This window comes from Moschus berezovskii, chromosome 12, assembly GCF_049115385.1.
Source record: "Moschus berezovskii isolate FMDL1 chromosome 12, NW_MosBer_1.0, whole genome shotgun sequence".
In the NCBI taxonomy this organism is placed as follows: Eukaryota; Metazoa; Chordata; class Mammalia; order Artiodactyla; family Moschidae; genus Moschus; species Moschus berezovskii.
In genome coordinates this window covers 76,921,699-76,940,501 of record NC_142471.1, presented here as the reverse complement: position 1 = coordinate 76,940,501, position 18,803 = coordinate 76,921,699, and the positions used below count along the sequence as shown (strand labels likewise).

At 45.2% G+C, this 18,803-nt stretch overlaps 1 protein-coding gene across 5 annotated transcripts in view; it reads right to left on the bottom strand.

The window, feature by feature from the left end:
- The window catches only part of RBM20 (RNA binding motif protein 20), a 198,881-nt gene that overhangs the window by 53,069 nt on the left and 127,009 nt on the right, over positions 1-18,803 (bottom strand). For all 5 annotated transcript variants that reach the window (XM_055424673.2, XM_055424677.2, XM_088842319.1 and 2 more), the window contains exons 2-3: positions 1,888-2,965; positions 431-492 (exon numbers count right to left, since the gene is read on the bottom strand). In XM_055424673.2, the coding sequence (XP_055280648.2) occupies positions 431-492; positions 1,888-2,965 (1,140 nt within the window). The remainder of the gene's footprint in view (positions 1-430; positions 493-1,887; positions 2,966-18,803) is intronic.

Here is an 18,803-nt window from a genome sequence, read left to right as displayed (position 1 = left end):
TGGCTCATTGCACACCCTCCTGGTATGTCTTCAGTGAGGTCTCTCTGCCACCAGCCCCTATGAGTGAATGCGCACACACATACACACACACACGCACACACATTCTCTCTCTCTGCCCTGATGCTGTTTCCTGTTTTCTCTTTAGCACTTACTGCCAGAGATGCTACTAGGTTGGCCAAAAAGTTCATTTGGGTTCTTCTGTATGATGTCACGGAAAAACTCGAACGAACTTTCTGGCCACCCCAACACATACCTCACTAGCGTGTCATCTGTCACCCCTCGTCATTAAGTATAAGCTCCTTGAGCACAGGGGTTGGCTTGTTTTTTCCTCTGCTGTTTTCCCAGCAAGAATTGAGCAAAGCACACAGTGTGTGTTTGATGAAGGCTTGCTGAACACATACAAGGACCTGTCCTCCTGGACAGCACTTACTTTTCAGAGAAGAGCAGGCATTTCTGAGCATGTAGTTTCCCTTTTACATGCAGCTCCCAGTCCTAGGCCAGAAGGAGAAAAAAATGACTGAAGTAGAACTGAGTCCACAGGAAGGCAATGGATGAGTGCGGGTTTCCTCCTAAAGACAGGGAGCGCAGAGCACCCAGTCGCTGGACCAACCCCGCAGGCGCATATCCTGCCCCTCCTCCCCCACCATCCAGGCTCCTTCCCCTCCCGACCCCACTCCTGCCGCCTTACCCAGCCCTCACCCCACCAGCGTCCACTGCATACCCCAAGTCAACCTCAGACAGGAGGCCAGATTCACAAGTCTGATTCCCTCTTCCCCTCTCAATGGGCCCTTGGTCCCACCGATGCATTTCTATAGGAGAAGCTGGCAGGTGGAAAGCCCTAGAAAAGGCTCAATCCTCCATCACCTCCCATATTACCCAGACCCCCTCCAGAGATGGGAGGTGAGAAGGTATGTCCCACCGGAGTGACTGGGATGCATTTGGATGACATGACCCAGAAGAGGTGAAAGACACACCGTGGTGGGATGCCTACTAAGCAGGGATTATTGTGCTCTGCAGACGAGATAAGAGACAAGAGGCTGTACAGCTCAGTGCTTAAGAGGCACAGGCTCTGGGAGGGTCAGACCCACGTCTGAATCTCCACTCCACCACTTTCTGACTATGGGGTCCTGGACAAATCATTTCATCTCTCTGGGCCTCAGTCTTTGCATCTGTAAAATGGGTATAATAGTAGTGTCTATCTTGGAGAGTTATTGCTGACACAGACAAAGAGTATGCTAACTGTAATTATTATTGCTTTGGAATATTTTACTGCATCAGCAATACATTGTAGGGGGAAATTTATACTACCATGGGCTTTTGTTTGCAGGGGCCCAAAGCACTTTCCAACTGCTGGGAAGGTGTCATGAGGCTCTACCTCCATTCTGCAGATGGAGAAGCTGAGGCCCCTCTATAATAATCTGTCTAGGTCCCATCTGAGAATGACTTTCTTGTCTAACTCAAAATTCTGCTAAGTTTTTCTCCTTTTGTACTCAGTACAATGTATGTTCTCAAGGAACATAGACTCTCAAGCTTTCTGGTGCTCTACAGAGAAAAGCCCTTTTCAAGGAGGCAGAGGCTCTAATTCCTGAGTCCCTTTTCCATAACGCAGGTTGGGTCCCTTGATCCCCTCTCGCCTTGACTCTCTCATCCATAAACACAAGAAAGACTTTCTTACTTGCCTTAAAGCGAGAGACTGGCCCTGATACATTTCTGAAGTTCCTGTTGGTTCTAATACCAAGGATTTTAATCAAGGGTAGCTATGGCAAAATCCTGTCACCCAACCCCCAAGTGTCACAGTTCCTGGCCTGTGAACAGCAAGGGTTGGGTTGTGGTGGCCGGCTCCCCCAGGCTCCAGCTGGAGCTCCCAGCTGGTCTCAGATGACTCACCTTCAGATCAAACACCTTCTTGTCGCAGATGCTACAGACGTGTGGCAGGTGGAGGGGGGCCACACCGTGAAAATCATTCAGCTCCTGCGCTTGCAGGGGCCGCAGAGACAGCACTGCCTGCTCCTCCTTGGCCCGCCTCCGGGCTCCGCTGAAGCCCTGTTTGCTGTTGTTGAGCCGACCCCCAAAGGAAGGAGGGGTCCTGTCTGGCGTGGGCTCCTCGGGGTCATACAGCTCATAAGGCTGGCCAGGGGGTGGGGGCCACAGGCTGGGGGCTGCTGCAAGATCAGGTTTGCTCTGGCCAGAGAACCCATGGGGGCTCTCCCACTGGCTGTTTGGACCCTGCAGCAGGGGACCCACCTCGCCTTTCAAGGCCCCAGCTGGCTCAGCCACAAATCCACCTGCCACCTGCGACCCCTGGGCACTGGGTCCGTAGAAGTCCTTGGGAAAGGCAGCCTGGCCATCTTGCCCTGAGTGGCTGTAGTGCCCTTCGTAGGTCACGCTGCCCGAGGTAGCAGCCGAGGCTGGCAGGAAGCTGGGCTGACCGTCGGTTTCAGAGCCATATGCCTGACCAGAGTTCGCTTTGCCATATTCGTAGAACCCTGTGGCAGCAGCAACGGGCCCAGTCTTTCCAAGGCCCAGGATGACCGCTGGCTGGGCGGGGGTCTGGGGCATGAAGGGGTGCATCACCATGGCGTTGGGGGGCTGGCTGGGAAGGCTCACTGTGGGCCCTGGGCCTCGCGTCTGGCCAGCGGGTGAGAAGGCGAGTGCGTTAGAGGGAAAGCGGGTGCTGGGCACGGTGGCTGCGTGTTGGGGCACCCCGGTGTGGCCGTGGGGGGCGCTGATCATGGATGGATGCCGCAGCTGGTTGAAGAGAGGCTGGGACATGGCCACTTTGGAGAGGACTTGGTTGAGGACCGTGGCGGCCGCGGTGTTGTTGGTGACGGCTGTCTGTGCCAGCTTCAACCGGTGGAGGGTGAGCTGAGCTTGCAGCTGGGCCAGCTGGAGGCTGGCGGGCGAAGGAAGCAGTGGGTTCGGGTTACTGACCGAGAACGGGGTCTTGTCCAGGAGCTTGGCGGCACTGCGAGGAGACAAAGGGCTAGATGCACGGCTGCTTTCCACCTGGCAGGCGACGGGCTGTTTGCTGTCTGTGGTCCCCCCTCCCATACAAACAAGACCTCCCACACAGGCCCCACATATGATCCAGTCTGTAAAAAACTGTGCTCATACACATCAGTGAAATAATCTTTTAAATTCTACTAGGTGGCTCAGACCGGAGAAGGCAATGGCAAGCCACTCCAGTACTATTGCCTAGAAAATCCCATGGATGGAGGAGCCTGGTAGGCTGCAGTCCATGGGGTCGCTAAGGGTCGGACACGACTGAGCGACTTCACTTTCACTTTTTACTTTCACACATTGGAGAAGGAAATGGCAACCCACTCCAGTGTTCTTGCCTGGAGAATCCCAGGGACGGGGAAGCCTGGTGGGCTTGCATCTATGGGGTCACACAGAGTCGGACACGACTGAAGTGACTTAGCAGCAGCAGCAGGTGGGCTCAGACAGTAGAGAATCTGCCTGCAGTACAGGAGACCCAGGTTCAATCCCTGGGTCAGGAAGATCCCCTAGAGAAGGGAATGGCTACCCACTCCATTATTCTTGTCTGGGAAAAGCCCTGGCAGAGGAGCCTGGTAGGTTATAGTCCACAGGGTGGCAAAGACACGACTGAGCTAACACACACAGGAAATTCTTATAAGGTATAATGTTCAAACTCACTGGGAATCAAAGAGAGAAAGTTAAACCATTAGAAACAAATATTTGCTTACTGAAGTAGCAAATACACACACACACATAAATGACAGCACTCGGTGCCAATGAGATAAAGTGGAATAGACACAATATCAGTGATAATCTAAACTCGTGCAAGTTTGCCGAAAGGTAGCCTGGCAACAGGCACTCATTACAGCCATATTCTTTGACCCAATAATTCAATCCTATAAATATGCCCTAAGAAAACAAGCTAAAATGCAGACAAAACTTGATACAAACAGATGTTTAATAAAACTACATTATTTAAGAGTCCAGTGTTGAAAGTTACAAATATCCGATAAGAGCAGGGAGGTGAGTTTTAAAGCAAGTAAATTATAATACATTGACAGAATGAAATGTTCAGTAAGCATTCACTACTGATGCAAGAATTTCCACTGTGTTATGAAATATTTCAGACATTCAAAGAAGTCTTCCCATCATTAAGTTTAAGATAGAAGACATTCCACCACACTAAGTCCTCCTTGGGTATCTGCTCTGTCCATCCTCACCCCGCCTTCATCATTGCCAGTGACAGACATCATCTTGAATTTGGTCAGGTCATAATTTACAAAGAAAAAAAATGGTGACAAGAGAAAATCCATCTACTCGAACGTTAAGTGAAAAAAGTAGTCTTCAAAATTACACATAGAATAAATTGTATGTGTATATGTGTGCCAAACACATTTTTATCCTTGTCCTCATTTCACATCCAAAAGCAACAAGAATCATGTGCCCTTCAGTCCATTCTCAAACCCAACTAGCAAAAGAAAAAAAAAAATTACAAGGGAAGAATCTGAATTTTCGATCATAGGCGGTGGTGGGCTCTCACAGAATCTTATTGAGGCGGTGTTCTATCTGACACGTGCCTTTCACGTGACTTCTGTTGGTTGGTTATGGTATTTTCTAGACCAAAAATCAGGACCTGTGAACTGGAAAGGGAACAGACATTCCCTTTCGTGGTATATGTGGTTACCATTGTCAGGGTCGTTTTGTAAGACCCTGTATTTCCTGTTCTTAAACTCCCCTTCTGGGGAGTGAGTGCAATCAGGAAATGTATTCGGGATGTTGATAAACTAGAATTCTCAGGACATCTTAATGGGAAGAATGGAACTGTGCTATTGAGATTGGGGTTATCATGGACAGATCTAGCTATACATTCAGCATGCCTACGGAAGTGTGGGGGAGAAACTGAAAAGTTGGGACCGTTTAACAAGGTGTCCACAGTCACAGGCCTTGTACAGCACAAGTCTGATGATAACGAAACAAAGGGGAAGGGCCAGAGGGTAGGCATAGGCAAGGAAAGAGAGATTGGTGGTTGGCACGTCACACCTCTCCCACTTTGGATTGGTGCTCTGTACTGGTCTGAGAGAATGAGCACAGGCAGGTTGGGGAGGCAGGTTGGGGACGGGGAGAGATTCTTCACATTTACTGCGACGCCACGTGACCAGTGCTTGTCTGTGCTATCTCACTGGACCTCTCCATAAGTCCTAGGGTAGGTAGTGCTATGTGCTGTGCTGTGCTAAGTCACTGCAGTTGTGTTCTAGTCTTTGCGATCCTATGGACTGTAGCCCGCCAGGTTCCCCCGTCTATGAGATTCTCCAGGCAAGAATACTGGGTTGCCAGGCCCTCCTCCAGGGGAATCTTCCCAACCCAGGGATCGAATTCAGGTCTCCCACATTGCAGGCAGATTCTTTACCATCTGAGTCACCAGGGAAGCCCAAGAATACTAGAATGGGTTGCTATTTCCTTCTCCAGGGGATCTTCCTGATCCAGGGATTGAACCCATATCTCTTAGGTCTCTCCCGCACTGGCAGGCATGTTTTTCCCTTCTTTTTTTTTTTTTTTTTTTTAAACTAGCAAAACCTGGGGAGCCCATGGGGTAGGTAACTTCATCCCAGTTTTGCAGGGCAAGAACCTACAGCTCAGAGACTAGGTGACCTATTTAACAAATGCCCACTGTTGGTGAGTATAGGCCAAGGAGTCAGGCTTTCCAGAGAAAGGGCACAGCCCTCTTGCTTCAGTTTTGTCCAAAGTGAGTTCTCAGAATATTAGGCACCCCCACATTCAAACTCAAGCACAAAACACATCTCAGAGCCAGACAAAAACAGATTTAGCTTACTCTTTCTCATTCTATGAGAAATCAAGTATTTGCTGTCAAGTCATTAAAGAGACAGGATGTTCCCTCAGCCAGCAGCCTTGCTGTGCTCCAAGGACAGAACAGACGGGTTGCATGTTAAGATACTGCAGGGTTGCGGGGAGGGGTCGAGGTTAAAATTGGGGACAGACCTCTTCTCCTGTGGGTAGTTGTACTGGTTGCAGCCAAGCCTTGGTGGCCACGCTGTGGCTCAGTCACACACCATGGCAGCAGCAGAGTTGGAGAGGTACTAACTGTCTACGTAGGCGAGGATGTGAAAGGCATAGGAGGATGGTCTAGAAACTAGTGATAGATTTCTACTTGTGTAGTATTAAGTGGCTGAGCTTTAGAGGAGCAATTAAGCTTAACTCAAAACCCTGCCCACACAGGGCCAACCCTTCCTACCAGGTCTGTGCCCGATGCAGCCTGTCCTTGCTAACAAGGCGATAATGAGGTGCCAACTTGGTTTCCATGACGAGAGTAAGACAAGATTGGTTTTGTTTTTCCCGGAGAAGTCAGCTGTATTTTCTAAAACTGTGTTCTGGGCTGGAGGGAGCTCTCGCTAGAGATTCCCCTTCGCCTCTGAAAGGACATGTGGGGAACAGCTATCTTTCCAACGAGGAGAGCCAACCTTGCTGGGTATTTGTAGGTCAGCCATGGGAAGCGAGTACTTTCCTGAGGATGGCCCAGGTTACAGAAGTCTCCTCATTCACATGCAGCATAAATTAAGAAGACCGACTAGATTTTCTTCTCAACTTCTGCTCTGCCTGGCAAATTGGTCCCCAACTTGAATCCACCTTGAGTAGAAGTGGTTTCATAAGAATCATCAGAATCAGATACCCTTTTGAACCAAAGACCCTTAGATAAAAAAGAAATGACACATCATCCTACTTTTAAGAAGTCTTAACATTCCCAGCCTATCAGAGTTAGTAACTTAAAATTCAGGTGCAGGGACTTCTCTGGTGGTCCAGTGGTTAAGATTCTGGGCTCCTACTGCAGGGGACACAGGTTCAATCCCTGGTTGGGAACTAAGATCCCGCACGCCACGAGGTACAGCCAAACCAAATTAAAAATAAAAATAAATTAAAAAATAAAATTCGGGTGTGTATAACAATCAAACTTCTGAGCCAAAAACTGGGGCATGTGATCTGAAACCCTAAAGGGCAGAACTGATGTCACCCTCCTGTCTCCCTACGACCTCAGGTTGTCCCTGTTGCATCACTGCCCTGTGCTGAAAGTAACTGCTTATGTGCCTTTCACCCTCCATTAGACACAAGCTCCACTGGGGAAGAAAGCATTTCTCAGAGATTCTTGCATTTTCTAGGCACACTTCCTCAAACTTGGTGGGCACTTGGTAACTGCCATGAACAGAATGAAGAAGGAAGATAATGGATGAATTAAAGGAAGGAGAATCTAAATACAGCCAGAAAGCAAATGGAGTTTGCTGTTGTATACAGCTTGAACGTCACTCAGGGACAGAGTGACCGGAGCGGGAGTTCCAATACACTCTCTCCCTGTCCAAATCTAGGTTTGTGTGCTTGTTTTTTTCAAATGAAGTGTTTTTTATTTTTATTTATTTAGCTGGGCTATGTGGCATGCAGAATCTTAGTTCCCTGACCAGGGATCAAACCCGTGCCCTCTGGAGTGGAAGTGTGGAGTCTCAACCACTGGACCACCAGGGAAGTCCCCGAATCTACGTTTTGAAATCAAATGGACAATCCCTATGGTAGGCTGAATAATGAACCATCCCAAATATCTCTACATCCTAATCCCCAGAACCTGTGAATCTTACCTACATAGTAAAGGGGACTCTGCAGATGTGATTAAGTTAAGAATCTTGAGAGGTTATCCTGGATTATCTGAGCTGGCCCAATGTAATCACAGCAGTCCTTATAAAATAGAGGCGGGAGGACTGGAGTCAGAGAGGAAAGATGTAAGGATGGAAGCAGAGTCAGAGAGGAGAAAAGATGCTATGCTGCCGGCCTCGAAGACAGAGGAAGGGGCCGTGAGCCAATGAAATGCAAGTGGTCTCTAGAAATTGGAAAAGGCAAGGAAACAAAATTTCCCCTAGAGGCTCCAGTAGAAACCAGCCCTGCTGACACCTTGACTTTGGTCCCATGAGACTGACTTTGGACTTCTGACTCTCAGAAATGTAAGAAATTTGTGTTGTTGCAAGCTATAAATTTGGGGTAACATGTTACAGACACAATAGGAAACTAAAACAGTCCACCAAGAAAGTGAGACGTGAAAGAGGCTTCCACACAGAGAGGTAGGGGTGGGTATGGAGACGTTGGTTGGATTTGTTGGTATGAACTCTTGCCCACAGCAGTCCTGGGGAGTACAGACCATCTGACCCAGGATCTGAAGACCCTCTGGGAACTTAGCCAGGAGCCAAAACAACACAGAGGTCTCTTCCTTTTCCAAGTCAGATTTCTCTAAACAGCTGGAGCAATGGCACCCTGGGAAAGCTTAGAACTGCAGACCCTTAGGGGCCAACTCATCTACCCCTCTCATCAACAAAGAAAGTGACTTGCCCAAAGTCACACAAAACCCATCTAATCAGAACCCAGAGCTTTCAAGCCAGCTTCTCATGCCTGACAGAACAGCCTTGCCTCCCAAAGTCTTAAGTTTCAGAACTATTTCATCACCAAATCATCATCTCATCCATATTTCTCTGTGGTCCTCCTCTCTGTTCAGTGAGATGCTGACTCCCTGCCATAGGCAAGGCATTTGCTGAGCCTTGGAAAGAGGTGGAGATGCAGGCCCTTCTGGAACCCCTGTCAGCTCCAGTGATGACAGCAAACATGCCCTCTTGTCTGGGGAGTGGGTGGGGAGCACGGTTCTATGCACCTGCCACATCCTCTCTTAAGTCTTGTGCAGCAGCTCTGTCTACAGTCATATGGTCAAACCTGAGATCCAGGGAGGGAGGGAGAGCAGCGCAATCAGGCACAGAACCTGGGCACCTGGCACGGAGCTAGAACACCTACCACACAGCCCCACGGAGGGTTGGTCGACCCTCAGCACAGCCACTCTGATTCATTCAGGCCTCGACAAGGCTCACGGTCCCCAGAGCTGAGGTTTCCTTTCCTTTCCTGAGCCATTCATTGTAACAAAGAACTCACAGTGCACAATTACATCCAAAACTTTGGTTCCCTACTCACTTGGAAAGTTGGTTGTTTTTCCCAATTAAAGCAGCATTTCTCTCATTAATTTTAAAAATAAAATACAATGTAAAGGAGAACAAGTTGCCTTTATAAGCTGGGAGATTTAGGAGCTCCAGATGAAAACTGTTTCCGATGATTTAATTCCATACTGTCGAAAGGATGTGCAACATATTGCATCTCCCAGGGCAGCCAACAGCTGTCTCCAACGCTCACTCTTTGCCCCAAAGCTCTTCCACATTTTATGCTGAGTACCCAGCAGGATGTGATGATGGATTAATATCTGAGCACAGTAACTGAGGCACTCTCCTTCCTCAGTTCAAGTAGGGATGCTGGAAATTCATCAAGTTTTTGCAACATAATCCATCCTGTCCTGAAAGGAAAGGAGAGTGTCCAGGACACAGACAGGGGCTGCAGAGCCTCCGCTCTGAAACAAACTCCAGCAGAGGGGTCAACAGGACATGGACGAGTTTGATTCAACCAGAATGGATTGAGCACCTATTATGTGCCAGGCAAAGCTGCTAGAGATGGAAAAAGAAAAACGTCCTGAGACCATGGGGGAGACAGATCAGCGGAGAGAAGATGAATATTCCCACAGAGGTAAGCACAAAACAGCAAGGCACTCAAGGAAGTGGTTCAAGCCTCAGATGTCTCAGAGTAATGTAACAAGTGAAACAAAGACCAACTCAAGGGCTGTCCCTGAACTCTGAACAAAACCTTTGAAACAATCTGGGTTTATTAATCCACCTACATGTGCAAAGACGCATCAGCTGTTGGTGAAAGGCAGTTGTACGGTGAGTTGTGGTCAGAGACCAGCTTCCAAGTGCCTGTTACTGGTGGTGTGATGGGGGAGGTGAAGTGAAGTGTTGGTGGCTCAGTCATGTCCGACTCTGTGACCTCATGGACTGTAGCCCACCAGGCTCCTCTGTCCATGGAATTCTACAGGCAAGAATACTAGAGTGGGTTGCCATGCCCTTCTCCAGGGGATCTTCCCGACTCAAGGATCAAATCCGGTCTCCTGCATTGCAAGCAGACTCTTTACTGTCTGAACCATCAGGGAAGCCACAAATGAATTGCTACAGAGGAAAACAAGCCCTGGGTGGGCTCGAACCACCAACCTTTTGGTTAACGGCTGAATGTGCTAGTCGATTAAGCTACAGAGACCCATGATGGGGGGAAATTGCTTAATTTTTTCCAACACTCAGAATTTTCTAATTTATAAAATGGTAATAGTAATGTCCACCCAATATGATCCAGCCAGTCAGAGCCCCCAGCGACTGACTTAGGAACGGACACTCCCAGATGCTACTGGAGCCATTAAGAGACAGACCCTCGTCATCTTGTCAGGCCATGCCTGGGTTGCTAAACTGGCTGAATTTAAGCTGCCGTTGAAGGAGAGGCTGCCTGAGAATAAAGCTAACCCACAGACACTGGCCTGGAGATGGGCCAGTCCACTCTTGGAGTAGCCTTGAGCCGGCTTCCCCTGGATCTGCTTGGACTTTTCTTTCCATGAACCAATGCATTTCCTTTAGGTGCTTAATAAAAATAATAAGGTAAAAAGAAAAGCAGTCTACTTGAACCATCTGCAAGTAATTTGGATGGTTCCCTCCGTGGTCCCACATCGAATCAAGAGTCCCCTGTTACATTCCAGCTTCCTCAGCTGGAGGGGAGGGGTTACTCAGGGAAAGTTCGGGTGGTCACGTTGGTGTGAGTATCTGCTGACCAAAGAGACCTGTTTCCTGGAGATTCAGGAAGCAGAATGCTCCCCCATCCTGGGTAGACTAAGAGCCCTGCACTGTGATCACGAAGTGTGAATAGGGTGCTGGGGGAGAGTCCCCACAAGAGTAGGGACCCAACTTCCTACAGGTTTGGAGATCTAATGCTGACCACGCAGGTGCTCCTGTGAGAGTGAACAGAATGTCTTGGCCCTCACCTGGGAGAGTTTCTAAGCAACGCCTTTCAATTCTCAGCACAATTTTGTTGTAAGCTAATTTTGCTGTACTGAGAACTGGCTTTATTATGTCAGGCACTCATTATCCCCTAGGAGAAAAAGTTCTTTATTACAGATACAGTTCTCTGGTCTCCTTTCACTTGGAGGGGAGGTGAGTGTATAATGAGTACGTATTGGGCTGTTGGCTGCCCTTTACGAACCGGGGTAGGAACCAAGGGATCTGGCCCTAACTCAGAGCTTAACAGCTGCATCACAGTGGACAACAGACCTTATCTCTCTGAGCCTCAGTGTCCTCAACCATGAAAAGAGAAGTTACAGTCTTTCTTTGCTTACATCATGAGGGTTGATTCAGGGTTCAGTAAGGAGTTGTCAGAATGCTCTGTAAATTATTTGGCACTTACAGATGTAAAGGTGTGGCATTGGCCAGAGATTATTGGAAAAAGAACATCTTTTGTGTGATCACAATATATTCTTCCTTTTCAGAAAACGTTTCTTTATACAGGAAGTGATATTTATCACTCACATCCATGCAGATAACCTCATTGCCACTAGGATTCAGAATAGAAAGAGGTAAAGTTAATTCAGCCATATTAATGGAGTACGTATTGGGGTGTACCAAGGGCTGAACCATACCAAGGGCTTCCCTGATAGCTCAGTTGGTAAAGAATGACACCGATTCAATTGCTGGGCAGGGAAGATCCTCTGGAAAAGGGATAGGCTACCCACTCCAGTATTCTTGGCCTTCCCTTGTGGCTCAGTTGGTAAAGAATCTGCCTGCAATGCAGGAGACCTGGGTTCAATCCCTGGGTTGGGAAGATCCCCTGGAGAAGGGAAAGGCTACCCACTCCAGTATTCTGGCCTGGAGAATTCCATGAACTGTATAATCCATGGGGTCACAAAGAGTCGGACACGACTAAGCGACTTGCACTTTCAACCATACCAATGTGATTGCACTCTGCATCGTGTATGGTGGGTAGGGATGTAAATAAGAGCACTGCCCAGAGGCTAAGGGTACAGTTTTCAGAGTTTGTATCAACTTGGATACGAATTTCAGTTCGCCACATATCAGCTAGTGACTGTGGGCAAATATTTATCCTCTCTCAGCCTCAGTTCTCATTGTTAAAGTAAAGATGGTTATGTCTAGCTATAGGTTTGTTCTGAGAGTTAAATGACAGGGTAGACATAAACTGTTCTGCACAGCTCCTACATACAAGCTGCCACTAAACCAACGCAGCAGAGACCAGCACCACTACTAGTCTTCTTACCACTGTTGTTACCATAACTAACATTACTATTATCACCAGCATCATAGTCATCATCAGGGCAAATGGCAGGTGAGCTCTGCTAAGGAAGAGAGAACGAATCTTCCTTGGAGACAGATAAAAGAAAACATAAAGAGATGTCAATATTGAGAAAAAAAAGAATTTGAAAAGTAAATGCAGATGTGTGCTGAGAGAGGACTAGCAGGGGTGGGGACTGAGAGTTGGAGAAAACACAGAGTTAATCACAGCTGCTTGGTGTACTGGATAAGTCGTCAACAGTCGATGTAAAAGCCGTACAACAACCCAAGGACACAGCTGAAGTGTCGTGGTACAAATGTGTGTGAACTCACACCAAGTTTTCCCCTGGTAATGTTGTCGATCCAGAAGTAGAAGCCAAGAACTGAAGTCCAGAGCACAACGGTACCTTTGTCAACCGGACCAGTCACATTTTCAGTAAGCACTGTAGTACCTTCCACAATAAACAATCAGGAATTTAAATTCACTTCTAGTTCAACTCATCTCCCTTTCCAGGCCACAATGAATATGCCATTTCTTCTTAAGTGCTAAGATACAAAATATAATCCAGATGAGAGGGCTCACGACAAGAGAATGTTTCCCCAGGTTTGCTCACAGCTTACAGAGCAACCAAATCAAATCAAGAGCAACGGTCAGGGTCAGGGACAGGCTTTCCATTGCTTCCTGGGAATGGAACCTCAAATCACAAGCTCTCAACTCTGCTATAACACTCTTAGAAGCGAGGTCAGGATGTGAACCTTGGGAACAGTCCCTAAATGTCAGGTTACAAAGATGACAATGATGAGACCACAGTAACATTGGGGTGGAATTCCAAACTGCACCTAATTATCACAAACGTAAGAGCAAGAGATCGGAGAGGTCATTGAGTTTAACCCACTCATTCTACAGAGGAAAAAGGTGAAACCCAAAGTAGTTGGTATAAGTGTAAACTGACCCAACCACAGATAGAGAGAGGAGAGCTGAAGCCGGAACCCAGGCTTCATCCTCATTCTTTGGGGCTAATGCAGCCACTGTGGTGGATGCGTCCCTATCAACATGCATCAGGGGAGTCTCCTTTGTGGGAGAAGAGTGAGATCACACACTTTTTTTGACAGTGCTGCCTTCCTGGTAACAATAGGGCTCCTGGATTATCACTAGAGAGGCCTCTGTGACTAATTTTGAGATGACTGGGTCCATGCTGGCATTACCCCGTGTTTGGGTTTTAGCCATGACATTATCTCGTGATGATTCATATCACCATGACACATTCATAACAGCAATCATAATCCTATTATCTCTCTTTTGTTTTGTGATTTTCAGTTGGAGTGTTAATAGATGTTTTCACCTCATTAGCTACCTGACCTCCAGGACAGTTACATGGTTAGGTAAACACAATACGACCATTTCTAGTTGATAGTAAGAAGACTGAGTGAGACCAAAAAAGGTCAGATGAATCGTATGAGGGCATCCAGCAAATAGGGGACTTAGCAGGGACTTGAATGAGGGTCTTTTTACGTACGACCATACCCTATCCCCGGTTTACACATTCATTAAAGGGAGCTCACAAAACCACATTCCTGTATCTATTTCCTTGAGTCCAGTTTTTTCTTTTGGGGGGGGGGTGTTGTTTGTTTAAAGTTACTAAAATATAAAGCTATTTCCTTTATTTTGTGCTTTTCCCCCCAACTTGTCATAGTGTTTCATTTTATTTTTTCCAGCTTTATAGGTATATAACTAACATATGGGGCTTCCCTGGTGGCTTAGATGGTAAAGAATCTGCCAGCAATGCAGAAGACCCAGGTTTGAATTAACATACGACGTTGTATAAGTTTAGGTGCACACATAATGATTCGATATATGTATATGACATGCAGTGATCACCACAGTAAGTTTAGCTAACACAGTCAGGATGTGATTTTAAATAACATATTTGATATCAAATCACCAGCCTTTTAGTCCATTGTACTCAGTACCACTTTAATCAGTCAGATCAAAATTCTCAGAACCTGGGGAACATGGAGTCACGAAGGTGCAGCTAGCGATTTTATAACTGACAAGAGAGGGCCTGCCTGTCCTGCCAGAGTTATTAGAAGTGCTTGAAATGTGAAAAAGAAAACTGATAATGCAGCAGAAGCAGAGAAATGAATACACATCCTGCTAGAGTCATAACAGGAAAAGACTTTAAGCAAAGAGAGAATGAATGTCAACTTAACCACCAAGAACCAGACATTAGCTTTGGTTTTTCTTTTCTTTCCTTTGTACCAAATTTCTTTCTTTAAAATATCCTTTCTTGTATGAAATGATGGTATTGTAGGTGGCAATTTATTTTTCATATTAGTATTTGTTTTGAATTTTAAAACTACAAAAATCTAAAGAATATAACAAAGACTTATTAATTCATTGCTCATCAATCAAAATTAACAAATACTACCATTACAGTCATTTTGAGCCCAAGTATCTTTTTATCAAAAAAATAAAATTATGCAGACAAAACTGACATCCCTTTGAGACTGCCCAGTCTAATTCCACCTTCATCTCCCCCAATAACATCCACATGTGATTTGTGAATCTATTTACCTATATATGTTTGTTTACCTATCTATATATAGAAAAATTATAAAAGAGACTTTTTCTCTACCTGCATGAGCTTACAGAACAGCACATAAGACTGGTTTCAACAAGATTTCTCTTAAAGAAACAAATACATATTCTTTCAAGTTTCTTTTTACACACTGAAAATTGAAAGCAGCTTGATACAGTGAAAAACTTGGTGAGCTAGAAATCAGAAGATCCAGGCCTGGACCTGCAGTCACTATTTACTTCCGGTGGGATTATATATCAGTCAACTTCCTCTTTTTTTTTTGGTAAAATGAGAAAGCTGGATGAAAGGATCTCCAAGGCTTCTTCCACCTTTGAAATCTGATGACTCTAAGGTTTAATCTCCTCATCTGTCAAATGGAGATAACAATGTCTGCCTTACTAACTGTTATAAAGATCAAACATTATGTGCAGGTGTTCTGCAAACAGTGGTGATAATAATAATATTAGTTGAATACTATTGAATAATAATTATTATTAATACTACTCACTAAAATTAAGCTATTTTTAAGCTTTTGGGAATGCTTTTAAAGAAACTATTGTTGCACTACTGTTGTTACATATAACTTGGTTTAGACTGACATGTTGCAGTCCAGGCAGCATGAAATAATTTAATTTCTTCTAACTCTGCTTTCTTGGGCAGGCAGTTCTGCACAAAGACAAGCTCACAACTCTACCCATGAAGATTGAGTAAATGAAATATCAAAAGTGCCTTGCCATAAGATGCTGTCTTCTACAAAGCATTCCATAGACAGAACCAGGCTTCCACAATAAAATGCAGCTCAAAGTACTTTGGGTCTGGAGTTGGTTTGCCTGAGACATAGTTCTTCAGGAAATGCATGCAGAATTTCACTCATTTTGTGAAGGATGAAATTGAGGGGGTAATTTGACTTATAGGGGTTAGGAGAGATCTCTCTGTTCTCTCAGTGACATGAGATATGGTGACCTCTCAACCATGTTCCCCAACTTTTCTGGGGAACATCAGGGTCTTTGAGATGGAAAAACAAGCTATTTGAAATGTATATTTAAGAGAATTCCCTGGTGATCCAGTTTTAGGACTCTGGGCTTTCATTGCCGTGACCCAGGTTCAATCCCTGATCAGGGAACTAAGATCTCGCAAAGCCAGGGCACGTCCAAAAAAGAAAAAAAAAATTGAAATGCACGTTTAAAAACTATTAAACAAGTTCTCTAAGAAGCCAAATGAAAATGTTTCTACATGCAAATGAAATATTTAGGGGTCTATAGGTCACTAGCCCCAGTGAAGAACAGTGTGCACATAAACATGAACACCTTTGCATGTACCGCTCCTTTCCCCTGGACCACCTCCTCCCTACTCCCCCTCACCTGGATAACTACCACCCTCCAACATGCAACTCACATGGCACCTCCTCCAGGCAGGCTTCTCTGACTTCTGCCCCCATCCAGTGTGTGCTGGTGTCTCCTCTGTCACCCCCCATAATGCCCTGCAGTTCTATTAAGCCTCAATTACACTCCGTTCTAACTCCTACCACCCTCACTAATAATTATCTACTCCATCACTCATCTAATGTTCTCGTCTAATACCCCACGGTCATTTTGAAAGCAGTAATTATCTGTCCATTTCATGTCATAGTGTCTGGCACACAGTAGGTGTGTGGAACCAATAAACACATCCATACTTGTACACACCTGCTCCATGTGTATGCGTGCAGAGATAATAGCTGTGTATCACATTCTCAATTTGTTTCCTGGCTAAATGTTTCATGTGCGCTGCTACAAGGCTTTGAAGATGAAGCTCCGTGGAGAATGTGGATTAGACTCAGTCTTTGAACACTGTCAAAATTATGTAAATAACCACCATCCACATCAAGGACTGAATTCTAAAATATTCAACAAACAGCCTTGTTGCCACATTTTTCCTTTTAACTAAATCTGAAGAAAATGCAATTTCAGTGTGCAATCTGAGGAGCTATGTGTCTAATCTACACGATTCTGAGATGAAACACATGCTCCAGGAATGGTCCCTATGTTTTCTAAATTTTATTTTCAGTTTATACCACTGATTTTTTCTGGTGAATCCTCAAGGAGGATTATAAAATTCAAGTTAATATTAAATCACAATAAAAGTTTAATTTTAAAGAATTTAAATTCTCACTCAATAAAGCTGGTCTTTTCCTAGAGTTGCCTGACAGTTACCCTGGGCATTTTAATCAGTGTAATTTAAGCTAAATACTAGGAGTCCCTATGAAACCGAAGAGGTGTTGTGGGGTATTTAGGGAGGAGGCCAAGAGAGACACTGTTTTTGTTGGTTAGTCAACCTACTTCTTGGACAGGTTCGGCCACGAATAATTGTACATCTTATTGCAATTGATTTACCCTGCAGACCTCAGTTTTCTCATCTGTGAAATGGGAGGGTCAAATGAGACAACATTTAAAGCTCCTTTGTGCTTTATGATTTTAGGATGGTGGGTGTTTTCCTAAAGCTGTTACTCACGATACACAGAAAAGTGAGAATGATCTGGCCATGGTGTAGACAGATTCTGGCCCCGAGAAATCTGAGTTTCTAGCCTCTACTGCTCCTCTAGTCCTGGGTAACTTCAGGGGCACTTAACCTCCGCTTAACAGATATGTCTGTCAAATGACAAAGTGAAACCAGAGCAGTGATGTTTAGATACTAGGGGAAGGGGCATCAGGAAAGTTTAAAAACACAAATGCTGGGCTCACCCCCAGTTTCTATCTTAGGAGGTCTGAGTTGAGACCTGAGAATTTGTGTTTCTAACAAGTCTAGATGATAACTGATGCTGCACTTTGAGAACCCCTGAACTAGACAAGCTTGAATTGACCTTCCAACTCTAAGAATCTATGGTGGTGGGTTATAAAGAATTTAGTAACAGTTGCATTTTTTTAGGAACCACTTCTATCTACTAATTGTGCAGTACCCCAGGAAGGGGCTTCCTTTTCCATGGGGGTTTTAGACACTGCAAAAATGTGGTTATTCTTATACCTAACTTCCTTTAAGAGATTCAGTCAGCATGTTCAACAACACTTGACCTCCTGGAATCAAAATGTTCAAGGTTCACAAACCTCAGGTAACTTGGTGGATTGACTGGCTCAGTGTTATGTTATCTTTGTTGACTAGGAAGAAAGCATACCTCCATTTACACTGAGTTCAATAAAGCAGAGGACAGAGGAGTCAGACTCCAATATGTCAAAAGTTCTTTAGTCAAGCAACATCATCATTATGAGAAAGCCCACCTTCCAAACTCAGCCTAGACTTAATAACAAAGTTTTTGATAAAATCTTCCGTATTGCTAGATTTCAATGGTATAGCAATTACTCGGGGTGTTTTTTAGAATACTGATACTTGGGCCCCATTTCCAGAGATTCCTTTTCACCCTAGGCATTGGAATTTTTAATAACTACCCCAGGAGATTTAAGAGGAATTGGAAACAAAGTTTGAGATTCACCAATCTCTAAAGGAATAGTATCAATCTGTTCTTTACCTTGATCCCCACAAGCCATTTTTGTCACCACAAACAACATGACCATGTGTCTTAAATTGTACTTAAGAATAAACACTGAAATTTTTATAAGCCCACAAAGGGTCACAAACACAGCAGGCAATCAATCAATATTTCTTAGCTAGACTGACATCTTTCACACAATTCAAAAAATATTTTTTGTGGCAAGACTTGTCCCAAAGTACATAAATAGTTTTTGCTGTAGGAAGCTGGGTGAGGTTTGCTGGGGTATGACTCTTGCTTTCTAAATGATAAGCACCTTGAAGACATCATCCACATCCTAAAATCTTTCAAATTCCTGCGTGTCTGTCTGGCTCAGTGCCGGGCAAATTAGAGGCGGTGAACAAACACTTATTCAACTCACTTGGATTTACGATTGTCTCTAAGCCCATGGGAACGGAGACCTTAGCAGAATATGCTAAGTGATTCATTGTGGAGTATGAGGTATATGTTTCCTTGTGTTCTGGGAATATGCACTGTTTAATTCTTCTA